The sequence below is a fragment of the Gopherus evgoodei genome, chromosome 10 (genome assembly GCF_007399415.2).
Source record: "Gopherus evgoodei ecotype Sinaloan lineage chromosome 10, rGopEvg1_v1.p, whole genome shotgun sequence".
NCBI lineage: Eukaryota > Metazoa > Chordata > Testudines > Testudinidae > Gopherus > Gopherus evgoodei.
In genome coordinates this window covers 73455012-73474901 of record NC_044331.1, presented here as the reverse complement: position 1 = coordinate 73474901, position 19890 = coordinate 73455012, and the positions used below count along the sequence as shown (strand labels likewise).

The following is a 19890-nucleotide window of genomic DNA, read 5'->3' as shown; positions in this document are numbered from 1 at the left end:
GAGTTAGAATGTGGTGGATGAAGAGAAAAGGGTAGCTTTTGATAGGATGGATGTGGTGGTCAATTCCTCTTTGAGGGAAAACTACCTTGGGACCCCTTTGACCAAATTACCTTCAGAGCTGCACCATAACAAGCCCTGTGCCTTCAAGTGGTACCATTTTCAAGGCCCGCTGCCAATGGATTTTAGAGCATGTTTAAAGTTGGCTTTAAACAGAAATCCTGCTAATTAGGGAGTTGCTCCCATGCCTCCATAATCAGTTTGTTTACAAAGTATCTTTAATCATTCAGGATGAAAGGTACCATATACATGTAAAATCCTCCACCCCCTCTTCCTCCTCATTTTCCTGGGAAACTTCTCTACAGAAGCCAGTTTCATAGGTGGTGAAACTGATTCTATGTTGGATCCAAGCAACACTATCTACTTGGCAGTGATTTCATTGTCTGTAATACCACATTTCACCACAGGATGTCACAACGACCCACAATGAAATATTATTTGTTGTTACTCAAATCACAACTCTAGAATATAAAAACCAACGAGGAGTCCTTGTGGCACCTTAGAGACTAACAAATTTATCTGGGCATAAGCTTTTGTGAGCTATAACCCACTTCATTAGATGTATGGAGTGGAAAATACAGTAAGGTATAAATTATACAGCACATGAAAAGATGGGAGTTGCCTTCCCAAGTTGAGGTGGGGGGACGGGGGGGAGGGGTGATCAGTGCTAATGAGGCCAATTCGATTAGGGTCAATGTGGCTTATTCCCAACAGCTGACAAGAAGGGGTGAATATCAACAGAGGGGAAATTACTTTTTGTAGTGACGCAATCACTCCCATCCTTTCATGTGCTGTATATTCATACCTGCTTACTGTATTTTCCACTCCATACGTCTAATGAAGTGGGTTATAGCTCACAAAAGCTTATGCCCAGATAAATTTGTTAGTCTCTATGGTGCCACAAGGACTTCTTGCTGGTATTTACTGATACAACATGGCTACCCCCTGAAACTCTAGAATATGACACCCTTGTATATTTCAACCATATTATAATCATATAATCTCCGTAGGGCTCATCTTGTATTTTTCTATTTAGTATATATACTATACCATGGCAAAATGTGTTCCTTGACCATTTATTCAAATATGAAAACAAAAGCATACTCCTTTTGATATTGTTTTATATTATTCTAGCAAATGAGATTCCTGAGAGGAATGATTGTGGAAATAGAAAATATAGGTGAATAAATAAATAGTAGAGAATATCTATGGAAAGCAAAGTTTGTAAACAAGTTTTTGTACTAGTATCCGAAGAGGTATATACTCGTTCACTCAGGCCATAGCATCTGTTTCTGTTTCCTGTGTGGCCGATTTACCAATACTGTAAAGGTTTCAAATATCAAATATTACAACCTACATATTAAAAATGAGTTGATGCATTTATTTAACAGGTAATTTCACAGTTCCATGTTCACTGGTTGTGAGGGAGTCTGTGGCAGGGCTGTGTTTCATGGATGAAAATACATCTGTGTCCACATGTGGATCATAAGCTTCGAGCTTCCAAGGGGCAACTCTGCCTAAGGTTCACGGAAACGTATGTACTACATTACTTTTTATCATTTACCAGGTGGCAGCAAATTTTAGACTATACAAAATATAGACTCAGTGAGCTCTCTCCTCTCTTCACACACAAGCAGGGCAGAACTGGAGGCTGATTAAGATTTGGACATTGCAGCAAGAGGGATTGGGTACACACATAAATATGTCTAGACAAGGTGGGTGAGGTAATCTTTTACTGGACGAACTTCTATTGGTGAGATAGAAAACTTATGCACTATACAGAGCTGGTCTTCAGGCCTAGAAGGGCCACTTGCTCTTTCTTGGTACCAACTCCTTAGGGAGACCAGATGGGAATGAAGAAAATATTGGGACACACTGGGAGTGGGGAGGGGGAGTCCTGCCAGCGGAGCAAAAAAAAAAGAGGAGTGCGAAATATCAGGACACATTGTGTCACGACCAAACATCCTCCTGAGAGAAGCGCTGAAACCAGCCACTCTCCTGACAGCATCTCCCACCCATTTCCCAACAGGAGCTCCAAGCTAAAGAATAGCAGCCTAGGCCAGAGGCACGTGTCACCGAGGCCACAGGAGAGCCCGTGCCCTGAGGCAGCAGCACCCACTCCAGCACAGCTCTATGGCACGTGGTCTGGGAGACGCGGGGTGGGAGGGGGAACGAGGGGAGCAAGCGGAGGGCAGGGAAAAGACAGACACGTGGCTGGCCCCAACGGCTGGGAGGAGCCAAATTCCCGGGGACCCCGCCTACTCCGGAAACTGAGAGCGCGGCCGTCCCGACTTAGCGCAAAGCGATGACGTCAACACAGTGAAACCTCCCCCCCCCCCCCCCGCATGCGAGCCGGCCCTCTCGGAGTGCACATGCGCGCATGTCCCGGGAGAGAGGCGGCTTTAAAACAAATATGGCTTTCTATTGGCCACTCCCGTGATTGACAAAGCGAAATCCAACGAGGCTCCCTCACTTGCCTTCGGGAGCCAATGAGAGAGAGGGGGCGGTCTGCAGCGCCAAGGCCGGGGCTCGGTTAAATGTGCTGAGGCGGGTCTGACAGGTGCGTGGCGAGGAGACTGGGTTAGTCTTAGTAGGCGCCCCTGTGGGGAGGCGGCTCCTATCCCAAGTCTCCTTTGGGCGCAGAAAGCCCCGGGGAGCGGTCGCTGGGGGGAAGCCGGCTCGGCTGCCCCCAGCCTGAGGGGGCAGTGGGGGTGGCTCCCTGGAGGGCCTGGTGGGGGGCAGAGCCGCGCGGAGGAGATCCCTTCCGCTGGGGCCGGGGGGGAGGGGCAGTGAGTGAGGGGGAGGGGCACGGGGTAGGGATGCTCAGGGTGAGCAATCCTGGGCCCTTCCCCCCCCGGCGCTCCTGTGTTTCGGGTGACCATGCAGCAGGCAGTGGCCTCCTCGCGCTGGGTAGTCCTGCAGCCCCCCAGGAGGCTCTCTTCGCCTTGAATCTGAGGGGTGGGCTGCGGCGGTAATGCCCAGCTCCTAACCGAGCAGGAGGGGAGGGAGCTCTGCTCCAGTAGCATCCAGATTCCAGGGCATTGCGTGGTACTTTGGAAGAGCCAATTATTCCGTCTCCTCGTGGTTGCATAGGCTGATTACACATCGGGCCCTGGTTAGGATGCTCAGTGGACTGGGAGGTGAGCGGTGCCGCTGTACCGTCGTGCTGCACAGATGTAGAAAGAATGAGACTGGAGGTGTCAGTAGAAAAAACTCTGAAGTATTGTAATTGACGAACACTCAGTACCAGTGTGTTGTGTTATGGTGACAACTGCTCTTACTACTTGTAAACTGAAAGTAACCCAGCGAGTAACCGTTTAAAGTCTTTGTTGGTGTTGCTAATAGATTTTGTTGCTCAGTCTGTGATTAAATACCATAAAACTGTAAACTTCCTTTTCCCCCACACCCTTTCTAGTGCCTGCTCACCATATGGGCACTTCATAGGATACACAGCAGCCTTCGTCACAAACGAATGACTGATAAACATGGTATAATTAAAATCACTAGTAATTATTGTAGTAGCTGACCATCTGAGGGTGGCTGGATATTCTCTATTCATGTCATGCCGCTGACCATAAAATAATATGAGTGTGTCACTATATTAAAGTTACAGTTGCTACTAGATTAAACTGAAACCAGTTACAGTAAATATTTTAGTTTTCCCCAAAAAAACATTTTGATGTTTCCTTGTTTTTCAAACATACCTACTTAATCACAAAATAAATCTTTCTTTGCAGATTAGTAACTTTTTGAAATGCTATTCTATATGGAAATTGGTGCAGAACTGATAGACCCTTTTACTGGAAATTCAGTCAGACAGGCAGGGTATTGCCTAAGTGGTCTGGAGGTATCCAGCAACTGTATCTTCCTTCACTGCCCCTTGAATGTTTCAGGCTGATGGTGTGGCTGAAATGTCTATAGGTTTTAGTCACTGTCAGCTGTAAGGCATGCATCATAGATATGGTTGTAGCCAAATGTAAGTTAGAGCAATCCATGAGGACCAGACCAGTGTCTGTCTGGCATCAGATCCATGGCTATCTTGGAATCTCTTCCCCATCTCCAGGCTGTCTGAAATTAAATGCAAAATACATACAATGTAATTCTCTATTTAAATGCATTTTTCCCCTGACACATCATCCAAAATTGAAATATTTGCAATTCTTTACATAACACAACTGAGTTCTCCAGTTTATTAATTAGGCCTACCACTTGTTTGTACATACCCATTTGTTGTTGTTTATTAATTATAATATTTTAGTACTTTTCAAAATACCCAGTCCTAATTGGAGTCAATTAAGCTTCACATTCAACACTTTTCCTAATATGAAGTTTGACCAAACAATTCCAAATGTGGTAAATAATACTCCCAACTGATGCTCAGTTGGCTGGGGAGCAGGTGTTTTAAAAATGGATAAAATTCTATATTTATTCTTTTTTCTGGGATTTGACTCCCACAATTTACGGCCATTTTGATGCAATTCATTGTGACAAAACCTCCTTCACAAATGGATGTGGGGTAAAAAAATTTGATTAACTCCACTCCAGTGTTGTTTTCCAGCATTGTACATTAATTAGCTCATACTGAATTGTAGCTGAAACATTATCTTTGTGTCTATCAACTATTTTCAGAATAGAAAAAAACAAGAGAAACACAGAAATGAAGGAAGAAAAAAGGAGGAAAAAATCAAAACGGCATGTGGCAGAAAAGGAACAACCAGTCCATGAAACTGAACCAAAGAAAAAGAAAAAAACCCTGGAGGTAAGTGCCCAAGAATGAATCTGTTTTAGTTTGCTGGTATGTTGGTAATCCCAACACTACAGAAATAGACAGGTACAATACCAGATCTGAATGCATTATTAGATTGAGTCCATGATGCATCCAGGGTGAAACAAAGTTAAAATATGAATGGATCCATGGGCAGCTGCTCTCCAGGCATGTCTGTTTTTGAAGAGTGTAACAGTGGCCTAAGTATATGATTGCTGTCTGTGTAGGGTGTTAATATGAAAAATCTCAGGTAGGATCTAAAGGTGAAATGGGAACCAAGTGGCTGTGATTTCTCTGGAATAACATCAGATGAGAAGATAAGGATAGCCTAAGACTACACATAATCCTGAGCACCCAGATACCATATTTGGAAAAATTTGAAAGATTTGTTTTGAAAATCGTGTTGCATTAAAAATGTTTGTGTGCTCACTGCAATCATGGAAACTTGTACTTTCTGACTGACCAGAAGGTGTCATCAGCCTCTTCACATATAGAGCACTTACAACTTAATTTTACAGGAACTGAATTTAACAGCATAACAACAGATTCCAATAAAAAGTAACCCCCACCTGCTGGAAACTTTTTTTCTTTATCGCACGACTGCATGTAATTGTTTTTTGCAAAAGCAGAGTGCAGAATTGTTCTCACAGGAATGATATATGAATGTGGCATTCCTATTCAGCTATTATGAGGAGAAGCAATACTTCAAATGTCATGTATTTAAAATCTAATAGCTTTGGTAGCACTTTAAGAGGCAGGCATCAAAGTTCAAGTTCTTACACTTATCAATTAGTGCTTGTTGTCTCTGCAGTTGGATACCTTGTGTGAATGAAATATTCAAATATAGATCTTCAAAGACAATGTAAAATCATTCATGTCCTGCCAATCAAATGATCCAGAGATCAATTAAAAAACTTCACCAAACAAATGTCAGGTATATTAGTACTGTAGATGAGAGAACAGGAAAAAAAATTCTGCCTTTCCTCAGGAGCTCCTTAGTCTTAAATCTTGATCCTGCAAACATTTATGCATGTGCTTAAAGTTCAGGGTTTTAAGTAGCATTGATCTGACTCCCCTTCTTGTCGTCATTTACAGTAAAACTTGTGGATGTTGCTCTTTGGTTAGATTTTATTTAGGCTCAGTTAGCAAATGGGGCAAGTATTTTGAGAGCGTTTCTTCATGTGTGAGTAAATGCCTCCAAAAAGTCTGAATACAGCTACTGCAGCATAGAGGTTATGGTATTGTGCCTATAAGGTTCAGAAAAGCTGCGAAGGCCTTGCAATCTAGATTTCAAATTAGCTGATCTGCCTCCAAGGAGACTTAGTGAGACATCTGCTTCCTTCTACAGGAATCTCTTGAAAGCAAAATTAGGGAGTGTAGAATGTATAGGTATAGGAAGGGGAAGGGGGAGTCATAGTTCCAATTAAACTTGATATTTGATTACGAAGAGACTGTCCTCTTCTTCTCTTCGCACTACCTGTCCCAAAAGTACTTTAGGGATCTAGTAGGATCCTTAACCTCCTTCAAGCACCCCGTAAAATGAACAGGAAAGTAACTTGAGCTGGGTGGAAATAACACTTCAAACAAAAAATTAATTGTGTGTGATTTGGAGTGAGAATGCTAAGGGCAATTAAACAGTATTTTAACTATCTAGCGTTCTGCGCAGTTAGCATCATGTAAAACAAACCCTTCTCCCCAGACAGACTTTATAAACCAGTGAAACTCAGGCCTCAGTGGTTCAGGAGCCAAATTAGCGATCAGCATTACCCCAAGAGCTGTGATAGTCTGAATTCATTGTTTCATTTACTATTTTTATAATATATGTATCTCAATTAATTCTCACAGTGAAATGACTGACCAAGTATTATTTTATCAACTACAATTGGTTAGTAACATAGTAAAAGCGTCCTGCTTGGTTAATAATTCAAACACTGTGTGATTTAATATTATGTGCTGTAAAAAGAGCCGCAGGAGACATGTTATAGAGCCGCTTGTGGCTCACAATCATCAGTCTGAGTATCGCTTTATAAACCTTAAGACTGCTGAGTCATTCTGGACTGTTAGATGTCTTATCTGATCAACTGTTGAGATACAAAAGTTAGTTTCTGCTCATTGTATAGGCCGTTGCACGATGGAAGGAGGGAAATATTTATTAAAGAACAGTATTCTTAAGTGCTATCTGAGAATATCACAAGCATAACAGTCATGAGAATTACAGGAGTTAGTGGGTGGCTTAGATATGTATGCAGTGTTAATTTTATGGAGCACCATATAAGGCTTGTGCTAAGCTATTTTTTGGCATCAGCATTATAAACTGTAACTGTTGATACCAAGAAGGCATAACTTAGCAAGCCACATTTTTACTGTTTGAAATTACTGTTGAAAGTAACAAATGTGAGATACATTTTAACACTTTTCATTAACCATTTTTGAAGCATATTTTTGTCAGTTATTTACTGGACCTATTTTTGGGGAATACCCAATTTAGTTATGATGGTTATTCTAAAGTAATACCTTTTATTCAGCAAACGTTGTCAGAGGATATGCAAAGTTTAGTAGGAAGTATGAGGTAAAGCAACTAACTATATTGGTATAGTCTGGTCTGAATGTGTGAATCTGTGAACTCATTTTTTGACACCCTGAAATACAAGTTGTTAAAAGATATTAAACCTTCCAGCTTTTTAAAAAACAAGATAGTGAACCCCAGCCAAATGTTATCAAATCTTCTATGACTGTTATGTTATATTTAAAACTGCTGTCGGTGATTTTTTTCCCACAAGTTAGAATTTTTCTTTTCTTGGTGTTTCCCTGGAATCTCACTTTTACAGTGTTTTCTCTTTTATATTTGTGCTCTGTTTTGTTCTTGGAGGTTTACTTTGTTCAGGTTAGGGCGTCTGAAAAAAAAAAAAGTGTAGTATTTTTTTCTGAAATCCGTATAGTATTTGAGCAATAGAAACAGACAATGGGGAAAGACCTGCTAAATCATTTAGTGTCAGCATGCAGGATTGTCATACATAGACAGATAGTTTGATATCTTTATATTTGAATTTAAATCTAGTATTGCTTTAAAATAAAGAGATGACACCTTGCTAAATGTAGGGGTGGGGGGGGGGATCACCAAGAATTCCAAAAGAGTATTGAAAAAAGAATAATGAAGTGTGACTATCTTTTAATGTAGTAGCTTTGATTCAAAGTGTAATTGTAACTTTTTGAATTCTTGAAGCAGAAGGTTTCTGACAGGGTACAGTTGCTTACTAGCTTCTTATAAAGAACCTTGTATGCAGATGGAAAAAAAGCCAAAAGATACTTTAGTCTTTTAAAGCTAACAGATGCATAATACACTACTTTTGGCACTGGAGAGGTTTCACTGGTTCATTAAGTCACTATTTACCCATGATTTACTTTTAGCTATTCCAGCAGAGCATTTTCAAGCTGCAAAGTGGAAAATGTAAATCTCTAATTGATTTCCGTGTAGAGCTGCAGGAGGGCAAGTTAAAGTGTGTCTTCAGCGGCTGGATTTAGTATTGCATTGATCATTCTTTCATGACATTTGTTCCAAAAATATTTACTAGCATAAGGCTAAAGCGTTCTTCTTTGGAACAAGTTTACTTTTCAGAGTAATCTTGGTGTTTTATTGATTTTCACCTACTTGTTTTCTCCTTTTACATTACATTCATGAATGTTCTTAGAACTATAGTGCTAAAAGACTTTGCATTTCTGTAGTGGAGTTACAGAGCATATTGTATATGTTTTTAGTCTTTGTTCAGTCCTGTGTTTTTACTAATAGTTTATCATAATGTTACCATTTTATTATAACAGGGGTTCTCAAACTAGGGGTTGGGACCTCTCAGGGGGTTGTGACATTATTATGTGGGGGGTCGCTAAATGTCAGCCTCCATCCCAAACCCCGCTTTGCCTCCAGCATTTATAATGGTGTTAAATATATAAAAAGGTATTTTTAATTTATAAGGGGGGGGTCGCACTCAGAGGCTTGTTATGTGAAAGGGATCACCAGTACAAAAGTTTGAGAATCACTGTATTAAAATATTAGCAGTAAATGCAACACACTTTACTGTTGTTTTTAATTTACCCAAATGTGAACTTTACATGTCAGTTGTTTCTTTTTTTGTACTTTATCAATATGATCATATTTTAAAACTGTTTTTACTTTGAAATTGTCATCCTCAAGCCACATAACATAGAAATAATAGACATGGGGCAAATGGATTCTAAGTTGTACATTCCAGGTTGACAGTCGTAATTTAAAAGCACCATTTTCCCAAAATTAGCTTTTTAAAATTCTCTGATACAGAAAAATTTCAGTCTGCTGACATAAGGATTTCAGTATTGTTTAATATGCCAGCTTTAAGTTCATTCTTTTATGACATGAGCATTGCATGTTGCATCATGTGTGTCCTTTTCTCTGCTTGTTCACAAGAATGGGCCAGGCAAACAGAGAAGCCGGATGGCTAATGATTATCGAAAATGCCTAGATTTCTATAGCAAGCATTTGTGTATTCTGTAGCAGTTACTTCGTGTGTCTGCAGAATACCAGATCGCTCACAAATCACTTATCACGAATGTGCTTCTCTTTTTATATACATACACAAACAGTGCACAGGATTTTCAAAAGTGACTGTTGATTTTGGGTGCCTCAATTTCTGCATGCCCGATTTCAAGAGAGGTGTGCTCAACACTTTTTAAAAATCAGGCCTCTTTAAGGTTGTCAGTTACAGGGAGAGTTGTGCTTTTAGACTCCTTTTAGCTGAGCGCCAGTGAACACATTTGGGGACAGCTTTCACTACCCTCACACCTCTCTGGGTGCAACCACGTGTTCGTACCACTCCTAGTCAGTCTCTCTCTGGGTTGCAGCTCCCATTTCCCAACTGTCATAAACATGACAGGGCCCAACTGGGTTTGGCAGCAGTGAGCCACTGTTCCTTCAGGAGCCTGCGACAATGACTAATTAAAGTGACTCAAAACCAGCTTCTTCAAAACAAAACATTATTTATTCACCCAAGGATACATGGTATGCAGAGCAAAGGGTGAAAACAATAAAGGCTTCTACACCTACTTCCTCTTAATTAAACCGTAATCTTTGCTTGTAGATTTTTGTAAATTACATTCAGCCCAGTTAGCTCTACATACTGCTGCAGTTTCCTTTGGCTCCTTTGTGTCTCTTTCTCTGTGGGCAGGTCTTCACTATAGCTTAAGTTGATCTAATTTAGGTTGCTCCGGGGTGTGAAAAAGACACTCCTTTGGGACGACGCAAGTTACTCCCTTGGTTGGACACTCACAAGGCGGCTGGTCCCAAATCACTAGACCAGTGTACTCCTAAGATTTCCTTGGACCGAGTAGGCTGCAGTACAGTCTTTCCCCTTGGCCTCTCCAGCATACTTCCTGGGTACAAGCTCTATGTCTGTTACCCCTTCCCAGAAAGGGAGTCTCTCAAGCTGGCTGTCCGACTCTCCTGGGACAAGTGTAGAACACCCCCCTCCCCGCCGCCCACCCCAGCTGCTTGATAGTTTATGCACACCCTTTCCCAGCGCTCCATTCTTGTGGGCGCTTTGGGTTTACCATTCACCTCTTCGTGGTCCTATGATAGTGAAGCAAATGGACACATGGGCTTTGTGAGTTTTCTAAACACAATTTCTCTTAACTTTAGATTGCATAAAGTATATATAGATCCAGACAAGAATTTCCCTGCCGGCATTTCATCATGATTCTAGAGTGTTCTCTGGGCTTAGGTCAGAGCCCTCTGAAGAATCTAGGATTCCCCCTTCCTGCACATAGACTCTATGAGTCAGATGAGAAACTTTCTCTCTTGTGTCTCCAGTTTTCTTCTCCCTTGGCTGGTTTCACAGATAAGACTCACCTCTCTGTTCCTCTTCTGCTAAGCTTCATGTGTCTGAGGCCATGTCTACATCTAAAATTTTGCAGCGCTGGTTGTTACAGCTGTATTAGTACAGCTGTATAGGGCCAGCGCTGCAGAGTGGCCACACTTACAGCAACCAGCGCTGCAAGTGGTGTTAGATGTGGCCACACTGCAGCGCTGTTGGGCGGCTTCAAGGGGGGTTCCGGGACGAGAGAGCAAACCGGGAAAGGAAACCAGCTTCCCCGCGGTTTGCTCTCTCGGTCCCGGAGCCAGCCAGCAAACCGCAGGGAAGGAGACCTGCTTGCTCGGGGTTCCGGGACCGAGAGAGCAAACCGGGAACGCCGCGGTTTGCTCTCTCGGTCCCGGAGCCAGCCAGCAAACCGCAGGGAAGGAGACCTGCTTGCTCGGGGTTCCGGGACCGAGAGAGCAAACTGGGAACGCCGCGGTTTGCTCTCTCGGTCCCGGAGCCAGCCAGCAAACCGCAGGGAAGGAGACCTGCTTGCTCGGGGTTCCGGGACCGAGAGAGCAAACCGCGGCGAAGCTGGTTTCCTTTCCCGGTTTGCTCTCTCGGTCCCGGAACCCCGAGCAAGCAGGTCTCCTTCCCTGCGGTTTGCTGGGTGGCTCCGGGACCGAGAGAGCAAACCGCGGCGTTCCCGGTTTGCTCTCTCGGTCCCGGAACCCCGAGCAAGCAGGTCTCCTTCCCTGCGGTTTGCTGGGTGGCTCCGGGAACGCGAGAGCAAACCGCGGCGAAGCTGGTTTCCTTTCCCGGTTTGCTCTCTCGGTCCCGGAACCCCGAGCAAGCAGGTCTCCTTCCCTGCGGTTTGCTGGGTGGCTCCGGGACCGAGAGAGCAAACCGGGAAAGGAAACCAGCTTGATTACCAGAGGCTTCCTCCTTCCACGGAGGTCAAGAAAAGCGCTGGTAACTGTCTACATTGGATTACCAGCGCTGGATCACCAGCGCTGGATCCTCTACACCCGAGACAAAACGGGAGTACGGCCAGCGCTGCAAACAGGGAGTTGCAGCGCTGGTGGTGCCCTGCAGATGTGTACACCTTCAAAGTTGCAGCGCTGTAACTCCCTCACCAGCGCTGCAACTTTCTGATGTAGACATGTGTCTGAGTCTCCTCTCCAATCTCTGCCTTTGTGTTCTTAAAGGGCTTTGCTAACACCTGATTTATTTGTTCTGCTGTTTGGGGATTTTCCACTCTCCAAAAGCAGGCTCTTGCAGAGAACTTGAAAAAATACTGGCTTTCCCTAGCCTTCAGCCATCCTGTTGTTCTGCCTGGATCAGGTCTATGCATTAGTTAAAACCCTTAAAAACAGTCTCTTTCGAAGACAGACTTGTGGGTGCCTTTCCCCTGCTCCTTAGCCCGAGGTGCAGACAACAATATGTAGTAAAGACAGTCATAAGACATAAGGATATAAAGAGTTCATCAAACCAAACTAGAATTTGTAAGCTGTACATAGATAGATTTCCCAGATTGTCTCAGTGGTCTTTTGTCAGTTTCTGTAGGGGTGACTCTACTCTTTTAACATAAAAATGTATAGTTGTTTACTATGAAATGTGACTTAGCCTCACACCAAATCTATGTAATTGTTATGAAGACACTTGGAAAGAGAAATCAGCCATACCCCCTTGCGTATGAAATCAAGTTACTCTTCATTCCTTAGTTTGAAAGCTGCAGAGGTTCGTCAGGGAGATTACGTGGGCCCTAATGGTTTTCAGGTAAGAGCATTCATTGCAATGTAAGAAAATAAAGTTTTGGAGAATGATTTCTGACTTTTCTAGTACTTTGTGAAAAATATCTCTGGCTTGGTTAGAGGAAGAGAAAGGAACCATGTTTTGAGCTCAGATGGTTAGAGCTAGCAGATATTTATTATTACAGATATCTCCTTGAGTGTTTGTAATTTTTCAGGTCTGGTTTTCTTATCTCTTTATCTTCAATGTATAATTTGATTTTGATACTGTTAAGCATTTTGTAGCTTCTGTTGGCCTTGACAGTCTTCCCAAAGTACTGTTTCTTATTCCAGCCATGTTTCAGTGAGAGGCATTTGAAGTGCTTGTTTTCAGTTATCCAAGTGTTGCTTATGTTTATGGATTCCCTGCCTGCCCCCAACTTTAATTCTTAGCTGGCTTAGCATACTGCTGCAAGAACAGCTTCAAAAAACAACACTATGGCAGTTACATTGTGCAGGTATGGAACTACAAAGATTTGACTCTATTGTCACTGATGGATCTTGAAGTCCAGTAAGAGAGGCTTTATCCAAAGGATATATTCATCTTTAGAGTTTAATGATGGCAAAGACAATGTTTCTCCAACATTCTGTGAAGATTTATAAGGTTCATTAGAAGCAAGGGAAATTTTGCAGGAAGTAATCAGCCATTACTCAAGACTCAAAATTTATACTAAGATCCTATAAAAAGTCATATTCATTCTGCTCCAAATTTAGTCTGGAAAACATTGTAACCTTTTGTGAGACTGAATAAGAGATATTCAGCCTCTTTTTTTTAAATCAAAATTCTACTCTTCGTAGGTAAAAGGATGCTAAATGTTACATTAGAACCCCAGATTTGTCTCACCATAATACTGTTATTATCTGGTCAGGTTCTTAATAATCAGAAGGGAGTTGTTGCCCTTTGCACTGCAAATGGATGGGGAAGGAGGAATCAACATATTCCCCAAATAAAGACAAAGTCAGTGGGAAAGGAATTTTATTTTCAAGATTCCATATGGGAAATATAAACAATGAAGAATAAACAAGTAGTGGTATCCCTTTAATCAGTAGAATAGCATGCAGGTGCCCAAACAGTGAGACATCCATTTCCCAAATGGAAAAGAACAAAATCAGTAAGGAAAACATTTTCATTTTCAAGTTCCTGAGGGGTTATTATAAAGGCCAGTGGAGAGTTATTTCTATTAAATAGCAGCGCGATCCCATAGAATCCATAAGTAATTGTTTAATGTCACTGTTTTAATAATGGAAAGATCTATGTATAAAGCAATATTCATTGAGCTGTGGAAATAAAGCTGTTAGGCATGATATTGGTAGATGGCTGAAGAGTTACCATGTGGTGGTATCTAACATGTTGCCAGTGATTAGGTACCCAAGTTACCGGTGGCAGAGTAATTAACATGTTTAATGAATCTGACAGACAATTAAGGTTATACTTTCAGGGTGAGGCTGCTCTATCAGAGCATATTCAGTCCTTTGTCACCTCACTAATTCATACTAAAAGCACTGTGAGAGCTTAATGAGTTGTTTGCAAATCATCTACAACTCTCCTGTTCTTCTGCTATTCTGTCCCCTTTAATATGAGGCTTATTTTGTAATCTTCAAAAGAAGTGTTTTCATGGCTTGTTACAGAAAGAGAGTATAACTGCAAGTGAGATGGTCCAGGGCGAGGTTCCTGTTACCTGGATACCGATACGTGACTACATGTCAGCTCGTATATAAAACCTTTAGAAGCATTGCTGTATAGGGATGCTAGTTCCAGCTCTTCCTTCACTCACTCAGTCATCAACTACCACTCTTGATCCTGTAGTGTATGCTTTAGTATTGTCTTCATTTCATCTTCACTTGTTTGGGGTGGGGAAGGGGGTAGTATATCAGTCCAGATGTGCTGAGAGAGGGAAAATGAGGGTTATTTAATAAAATCTCTAAATTCTTTTGCTAAATTAATTCTCAATATGTTTGTTTGTTCATTAAAAGTGTGAAGTCTCATTGACACTGTAAAGTTTTATAAAGAATATTAGGCCTTTTGTAAACAGACAAGTCCAAGAAAGTGCAAAAAAACTGTCTCTGAAATACTGCTATGCATAGATTAGCCTAAATAATTTTACATTCTTTTGAAAATTATTTTTGTAATGGTATGAACATATTTCCCAGGAAAAGGGTATTCACAGCTGGAAAAACAGTTGCTACTTTGAAGATGGTTTTCCCAGGCAAACAGCTCACATCTCCAACTGTTTTTGGTATAAACATATTTAGTGTGCTTCTTAGTAATCTTTAAAGGAGTCAAGTGTTCCTCATTAGATATTAACTGAAAAATGGTTTTATTCTACCAGGTATTTTCTCTTAATCATGTTTGTTTAGTTTTTTCTCTTCACTTTCATACATGTAGTCACCAAGCGGGGAGTTAAAATAATGGGGAGTGAGGTACAAAGCTCCCCCTTCTCTGCTATAAGCAGAGGGAAGGTTCCCCCCATACCACACAGCTTGGGTAATCAGTATTTGCATACAGCTCCTCCTCATTAACTGGTGGTGAGTGCTTTCCCTTCCTGTTGTTACCTGCTTTAACCACTGTTACTAAGTATTCATGTGTACTATAATGAGGCTGTTTATACCATTTGATTATTTATTTTTGGTCATCATTTCCAATATAAATCCCTATTTGTAAAGGCTCAGTGGCAGACATTTTCATCAGGTTGAAAGTGAACAGTTAAGATCTGAATGGAGGAATGATAGATTTGTTGAGTTATGACTGCAACCCATGCAAGTTCCAAAGTATTAGTCAGCCAATGGTAGAGTTAAGACTAGAATCCAAGTCGTCTGACTCCCAGTCCCCTGTTCCAGCCACTTGGGCATGTGTTCTTGACTGAAAACCACTTACTATTTTTGAGCTGATATGCTGATGGCTTTTGGTTCACAATTCAAATAAGTGTTCTGGACAGGGTAGGGACTCAATGAAAAAGTGCAAGTTATATAAGTTAGGAAATTTGCCGCTACACATGAACAATAAATATATGTTCAACAGAAACATGGTGAACCTCATGGTTAAATTGCCAAAAGATACTCAGTTCTGCAAGAGATGCTATCTTTGCAGTGTAGACCAGGCGTGCTTGACATTAGCTGCCTTGTATTGGTGTATTTGTGCATGTTTCTACACTCAAATTTGTCTCTGGCCAATGTACTGTGATGCAGTAGAACTATGTACGTCCTTGAACAGTGTAGAGCCGTGGTCAACCTGCTGAGGTTGATGCAGTGTGAGTGTGGACACTTATGACCTGCTTTGACCCTAAAAGTCTTCCAGCAGCATTCCCTGCAATAGTGACGACTCTGGTGAACTCCACTATCCACAGGCGACAGAACCTGGAAGCCTCCTCTCCTGTTCCCCTTTAAACCCCCTCCTCCAGGTGTTTTTGAAATGCTTTTTCCCGATTGCCCATCTTAGCAAGCACACCTAGCAGCTCACCCTTGATATGTGCAACTGCCCAACCAACTATGCTGGCTCCATGCAGTAGACTTGCTCCTGCTTTGAGTAGATGGAAGATATTGGATCTCCTGGGCCTGTGGGGCGTAAAGGCTATGCAAGCACTGCTGTGGACCAGTCCTAAAAACGGACCTGTATGAGCAGATTGCATGGGGGATGCAGGTAAAGGGGTACAACAGGGATCGACAGCAGTGCTGTCTGAAAGCAAAGGAACTTCTCCAGGAATACCACAAGGCCAGGAAGTGCAACAATGGAGCTGGTGCTTCATCACAGATCTGCCACTTCTACAAGTAACTGCATACCATACTTGGCGGAGACCCCACCAGAACCCTGCAGACCACTGTGGATTCCTTGGAGGAACCCAAGACAGAGACCACTGTCATGAACAGTGAGGAGAAGGAGGTGAAGAGAAGTGGTGGGGGAAAACAAGCCATGGTTCGAGCCAGGACCAGTTTGAGACTGCACCGTGGTTTAGTCAGTCCTGCCTGGAGAGCATGGATGAGCCTGGTGAAAGGGAAGGGGACTCGGGTAAGTGTGCATGCATTTTTCCTGACAATGTTTTAAATTTAAAGATGGTGCCTGGCCCATCCCCAAGTTAACAAGACAAAGATCTCTACTTTTCATTTTTATATTTGTATGAGAAAAGGTAGAGGTACAACAAATAGTTGCCAATTCCACCTCTGTTTTTCATTCCCCTGTTGGATTACGCAGGGGTTAAGGCATTTCAAAGCACTTTGTTTATGTGCATTTGTCCTCCATGAAATCTTCATCAAAATCTCTCAGGAGATATTCTGTAACCCTCTCTCAAAGGTGCGTTATTTCTTCCTTTGTAGCAGGACACTTCCCCACCCTGCTCAGTGATGACTCTGGCTGGCATCATTGCAGTAAAAAGGCTTGTGGCATGTGGCCCAAGGTGGGTTTGGGATGCTAGTAGCAGTTGTGTTGTCTGTGCACTTGTGACCCTCAGGAGTGAGATATCAGCTAAAATCACCTGTAGAAAATAGTGTCAGCACTCAGTGCCATTGCATTATGCTTGTACTCATGGAAAAGGGATCGAAATTTTATTGTTCCATGTAATAGAAAGTCCACACATGCCCCATCATCACCGCTGCTGGGAAGTACTCACTATGGCTGGTCCTGGAGAACAGTGCTGAGGCACTCCAAAACTGAAGTGTCAATAAGCATTTATTAAAAGTGTTTTTGGGAATAAGGGAAGGGAGTTTTGAAACTTATCTTTTCCTATCTCTTGTGGCTGTAAATGCAATGGTGCATCTGTGTTTTTATCCGCAGCTTCTGATGCGTCGTCCTTGAGGGCTGGCCCCTCATGCCAGCAGAACACCTGACCCTGAAGAGGAGGAGAAAGAAGAGGGTGAGGGAGGACATGTTCTACAAGATCCTTTAAGCCAGTGCTGCATCAGACTGTGAACAAAGGAGTTGGAGGGTCCATGTGACTGGCTACCTGGAGAAGGATAGAAGACAGGAAAAAAGTCCCAGGCATCCCAACTGGACTTGGAAAGAGAAATGCACCAATACATAATGGGTCTTTTCAGACAGGAAATGCAAATGCTGCAGATCCTGGTTGCCCTATAGGTTGAGAAATTCCAGACTCTTCATCCTTTGCAGTCCTTGGAGAACTCCATAGCCGTTGATTCCTACATCCCCCAACATAACGTATCAGTCCACGCTGGGGCATAGCAAGGAAAACCACAGCTTCATATCCACTGACCTGTGAGAACCATGGTTGCTCTATATTTAGCCACAATGGACTACATTTGTGCACAAAGATGGACATAAATGTCTACTTCCTTTCTGATTTTAAATTTTCACCCCCCTTGTGTTTGAAAAAAATTGTAAAACATTGTCTGCAGTATTTTTTGCACATTACTTTCCTGCACTGTTTTTTTCCCCCACTAAATAAAATTTTGTTTTTGGAGAATCACATAATCTCTCTTAGTTCACAACAAATATTGCAGAGGTAGTCAAAGAAAACAGAGCTTGTAAATACACACCAAGCACCATATAATTCATAGCTGAAAGAAGCTACCCTGTCATATTTATAAGTGTACAGTGAGCACTACACAATTCTTAACAGCACCCAAAGCTCTAGACCAAGAGAACACTCCAGCACAGAACACTACTGTAGCTGATGGTTTAAAGTACTCTTTCAAAGCCTCTCTCAACCACACAGTTCCACATTGGGTTCTTGTAATGGCCCCTGTATCTGGCTGTTCAAAGTCAGCAGACAGCTCCTCCACCTACGCCTTCCAGCCTGGCAGCAGCTTTCCCCCTTTTCCTCATAGATATTCTGTAGAACGCAACAGGCAGCTATAACCATTGGGGTATTTTTATCACCGAGATCCAATCTTGTAAGTAAACGCTTCCAGTGTGCTTTCAGTCTACCAAAGACACATTCAACTATCATTCTATACATGCTGAGCTGGTTGTTGAATCTATTGAAGTGGCCAATATATGGCTTCATGACTGGGGGAACAAGGGGCAATCTGGGTCCCATAGAATTATTATTGGCGTTAAAGTATTGCCAATGGTAATCCACCCATCAGAAAAGAATGTCCCTCCTTGCAGCTTTCTGAACAGTCTTGTGTTCTTAAAGATGTGAGTGTCATGCACATTTTGTAACTATCTCACATTGATACTGGTGAAGTGTCCCTGGGGATCCATCAATACTTGCGTAACCATGGAAAAATAGCCCTTTCTATTGATATACTCTGTGACAAGGTGGGCTGGTGCCCAAATAGGGATATCATGGGCATGCCATCTATGGCCCCACAGCAGTTCAGGAATCCTATTGCTGCAGATCCATCCACTGTCCCTTGAACATTGCTGAGAATCAGAGTCCTTTGTAGTAAGATATGTTAATGGCCCTACACACTTGCACGACAATGGCCCGAGCTGTGGGTTTTCCAACTCCAAAATGGTTTCCCACTGCTGCAATCCAGCATTGCAAGCTACCTGCCACTTACTCCTCTACTGTCAGTGCACCTCTCATTTTGGTGACTATAAGTTGGAGGGTTAGGATGAGATCACACAGATACAGAATGTGGCTTTTTGCATCTGAAAGTTCTTCAGCTACTGCTTGTTGTCCCAAACCTGCGTTATGATGCACTCCGACCAGTCAGGTCATTTCTCAGGCCCAGAAGTGGTGCTCCACTGTCTGCAGCTGCTCTGTGAATGCCACCAATCACCTTGAATTGTTTTTGGCTATTTCCCTCAGCAAACTGTCCTTAAAAGTAATTTTTGTGTCTCTCAGTATTGGGGTACTTCCTGCTGGCCTGCAAATACAGGAGAATCATGTGTCTTGTATTTGTGATGTTATGAGAATAGTGCAGAGCTCTGTGGGCTCCAGGCTTCTGTAAAAGATGGCATTCACCCAAAAGTGCTGTGGGGTTTTATGGGGAAAAATGGTGTGAAAATTATGGGACATGAGTGGCATTATGGGATGAAGAAAGTAGCATGCTGGGAGCTTGACCCTTAGCGCTTGGAGATCATTGGGCAAGTCATTAGTACCCCGCAACGCATTGTGCAAATTTACCAAAAGGCATTGTACCAGATAGCAGCCTGTGGCACACTGAGATACCTACTCATGGTGCACCATGCTTTGTCGATACAAACACTTCTGGTGCATACGTGCAGTGCAGACCCAAGCAGCCAAGTATGAAAGTGTCCAACTGATATACAAACATTGGTGGCTGTCTGACAACGTAACTTGCATTGGCCACAGTTTTTAGTGGAGAGTTGATTTAAGCAGTAAGTTTGCTAGAGGAGATTTAAAAGATGGCAATCAAGATGCCACATCCCAGTATGAAATATGCACTCAAAAACAGGATTGCTTGACTGGGCTTGAGAGTTGGAGGTATATCCAATGTAAGACACGGTATTATGAGCCAGAATCTTCTTGTTGCTTGATTGTTACTCTTGATACAATTTTCTTAACATTAAGTTGTTGGCAAAACAAATTTGTAA

General features: G+C 42.4%; 1 protein-coding gene across 6 annotated transcripts in view; it reads left to right on the top strand.

The window, feature by feature from the left end:
* The first annotated feature begins 1454 nt into the window (after nucleotides 1-1454).
* Nucleotides 1455-19890, top strand: part of C10H7orf50 (chromosome 10 C7orf50 homolog) — a 200222-nt gene continuing 181786 nt past the window's right edge. For 2 of the 6 annotated variants that reach the window (XM_030579175.1, XM_030579174.1), the window contains exons 1-2: nucleotides 1455-1591; nucleotides 4687-4816. In XM_030579175.1, coding sequence (XP_030435035.1) covers nucleotides 1512-1591; nucleotides 4687-4816 — 210 coding nt within the window. In that variant the 5' untranslated portion in view covers nucleotides 1455-1511. Of the gene's footprint in view, nucleotides 1592-2490; nucleotides 2618-2958; nucleotides 3198-4686; nucleotides 4817-12368; nucleotides 12424-15721; nucleotides 16438-16742; nucleotides 16823-17199; nucleotides 17840-19890 lie in introns of those variants that run through there. The other 4 variants (XR_004002493.1, XR_004002492.1, XM_030579176.1 and 1 more) reach the window with 4 other exon arrangements.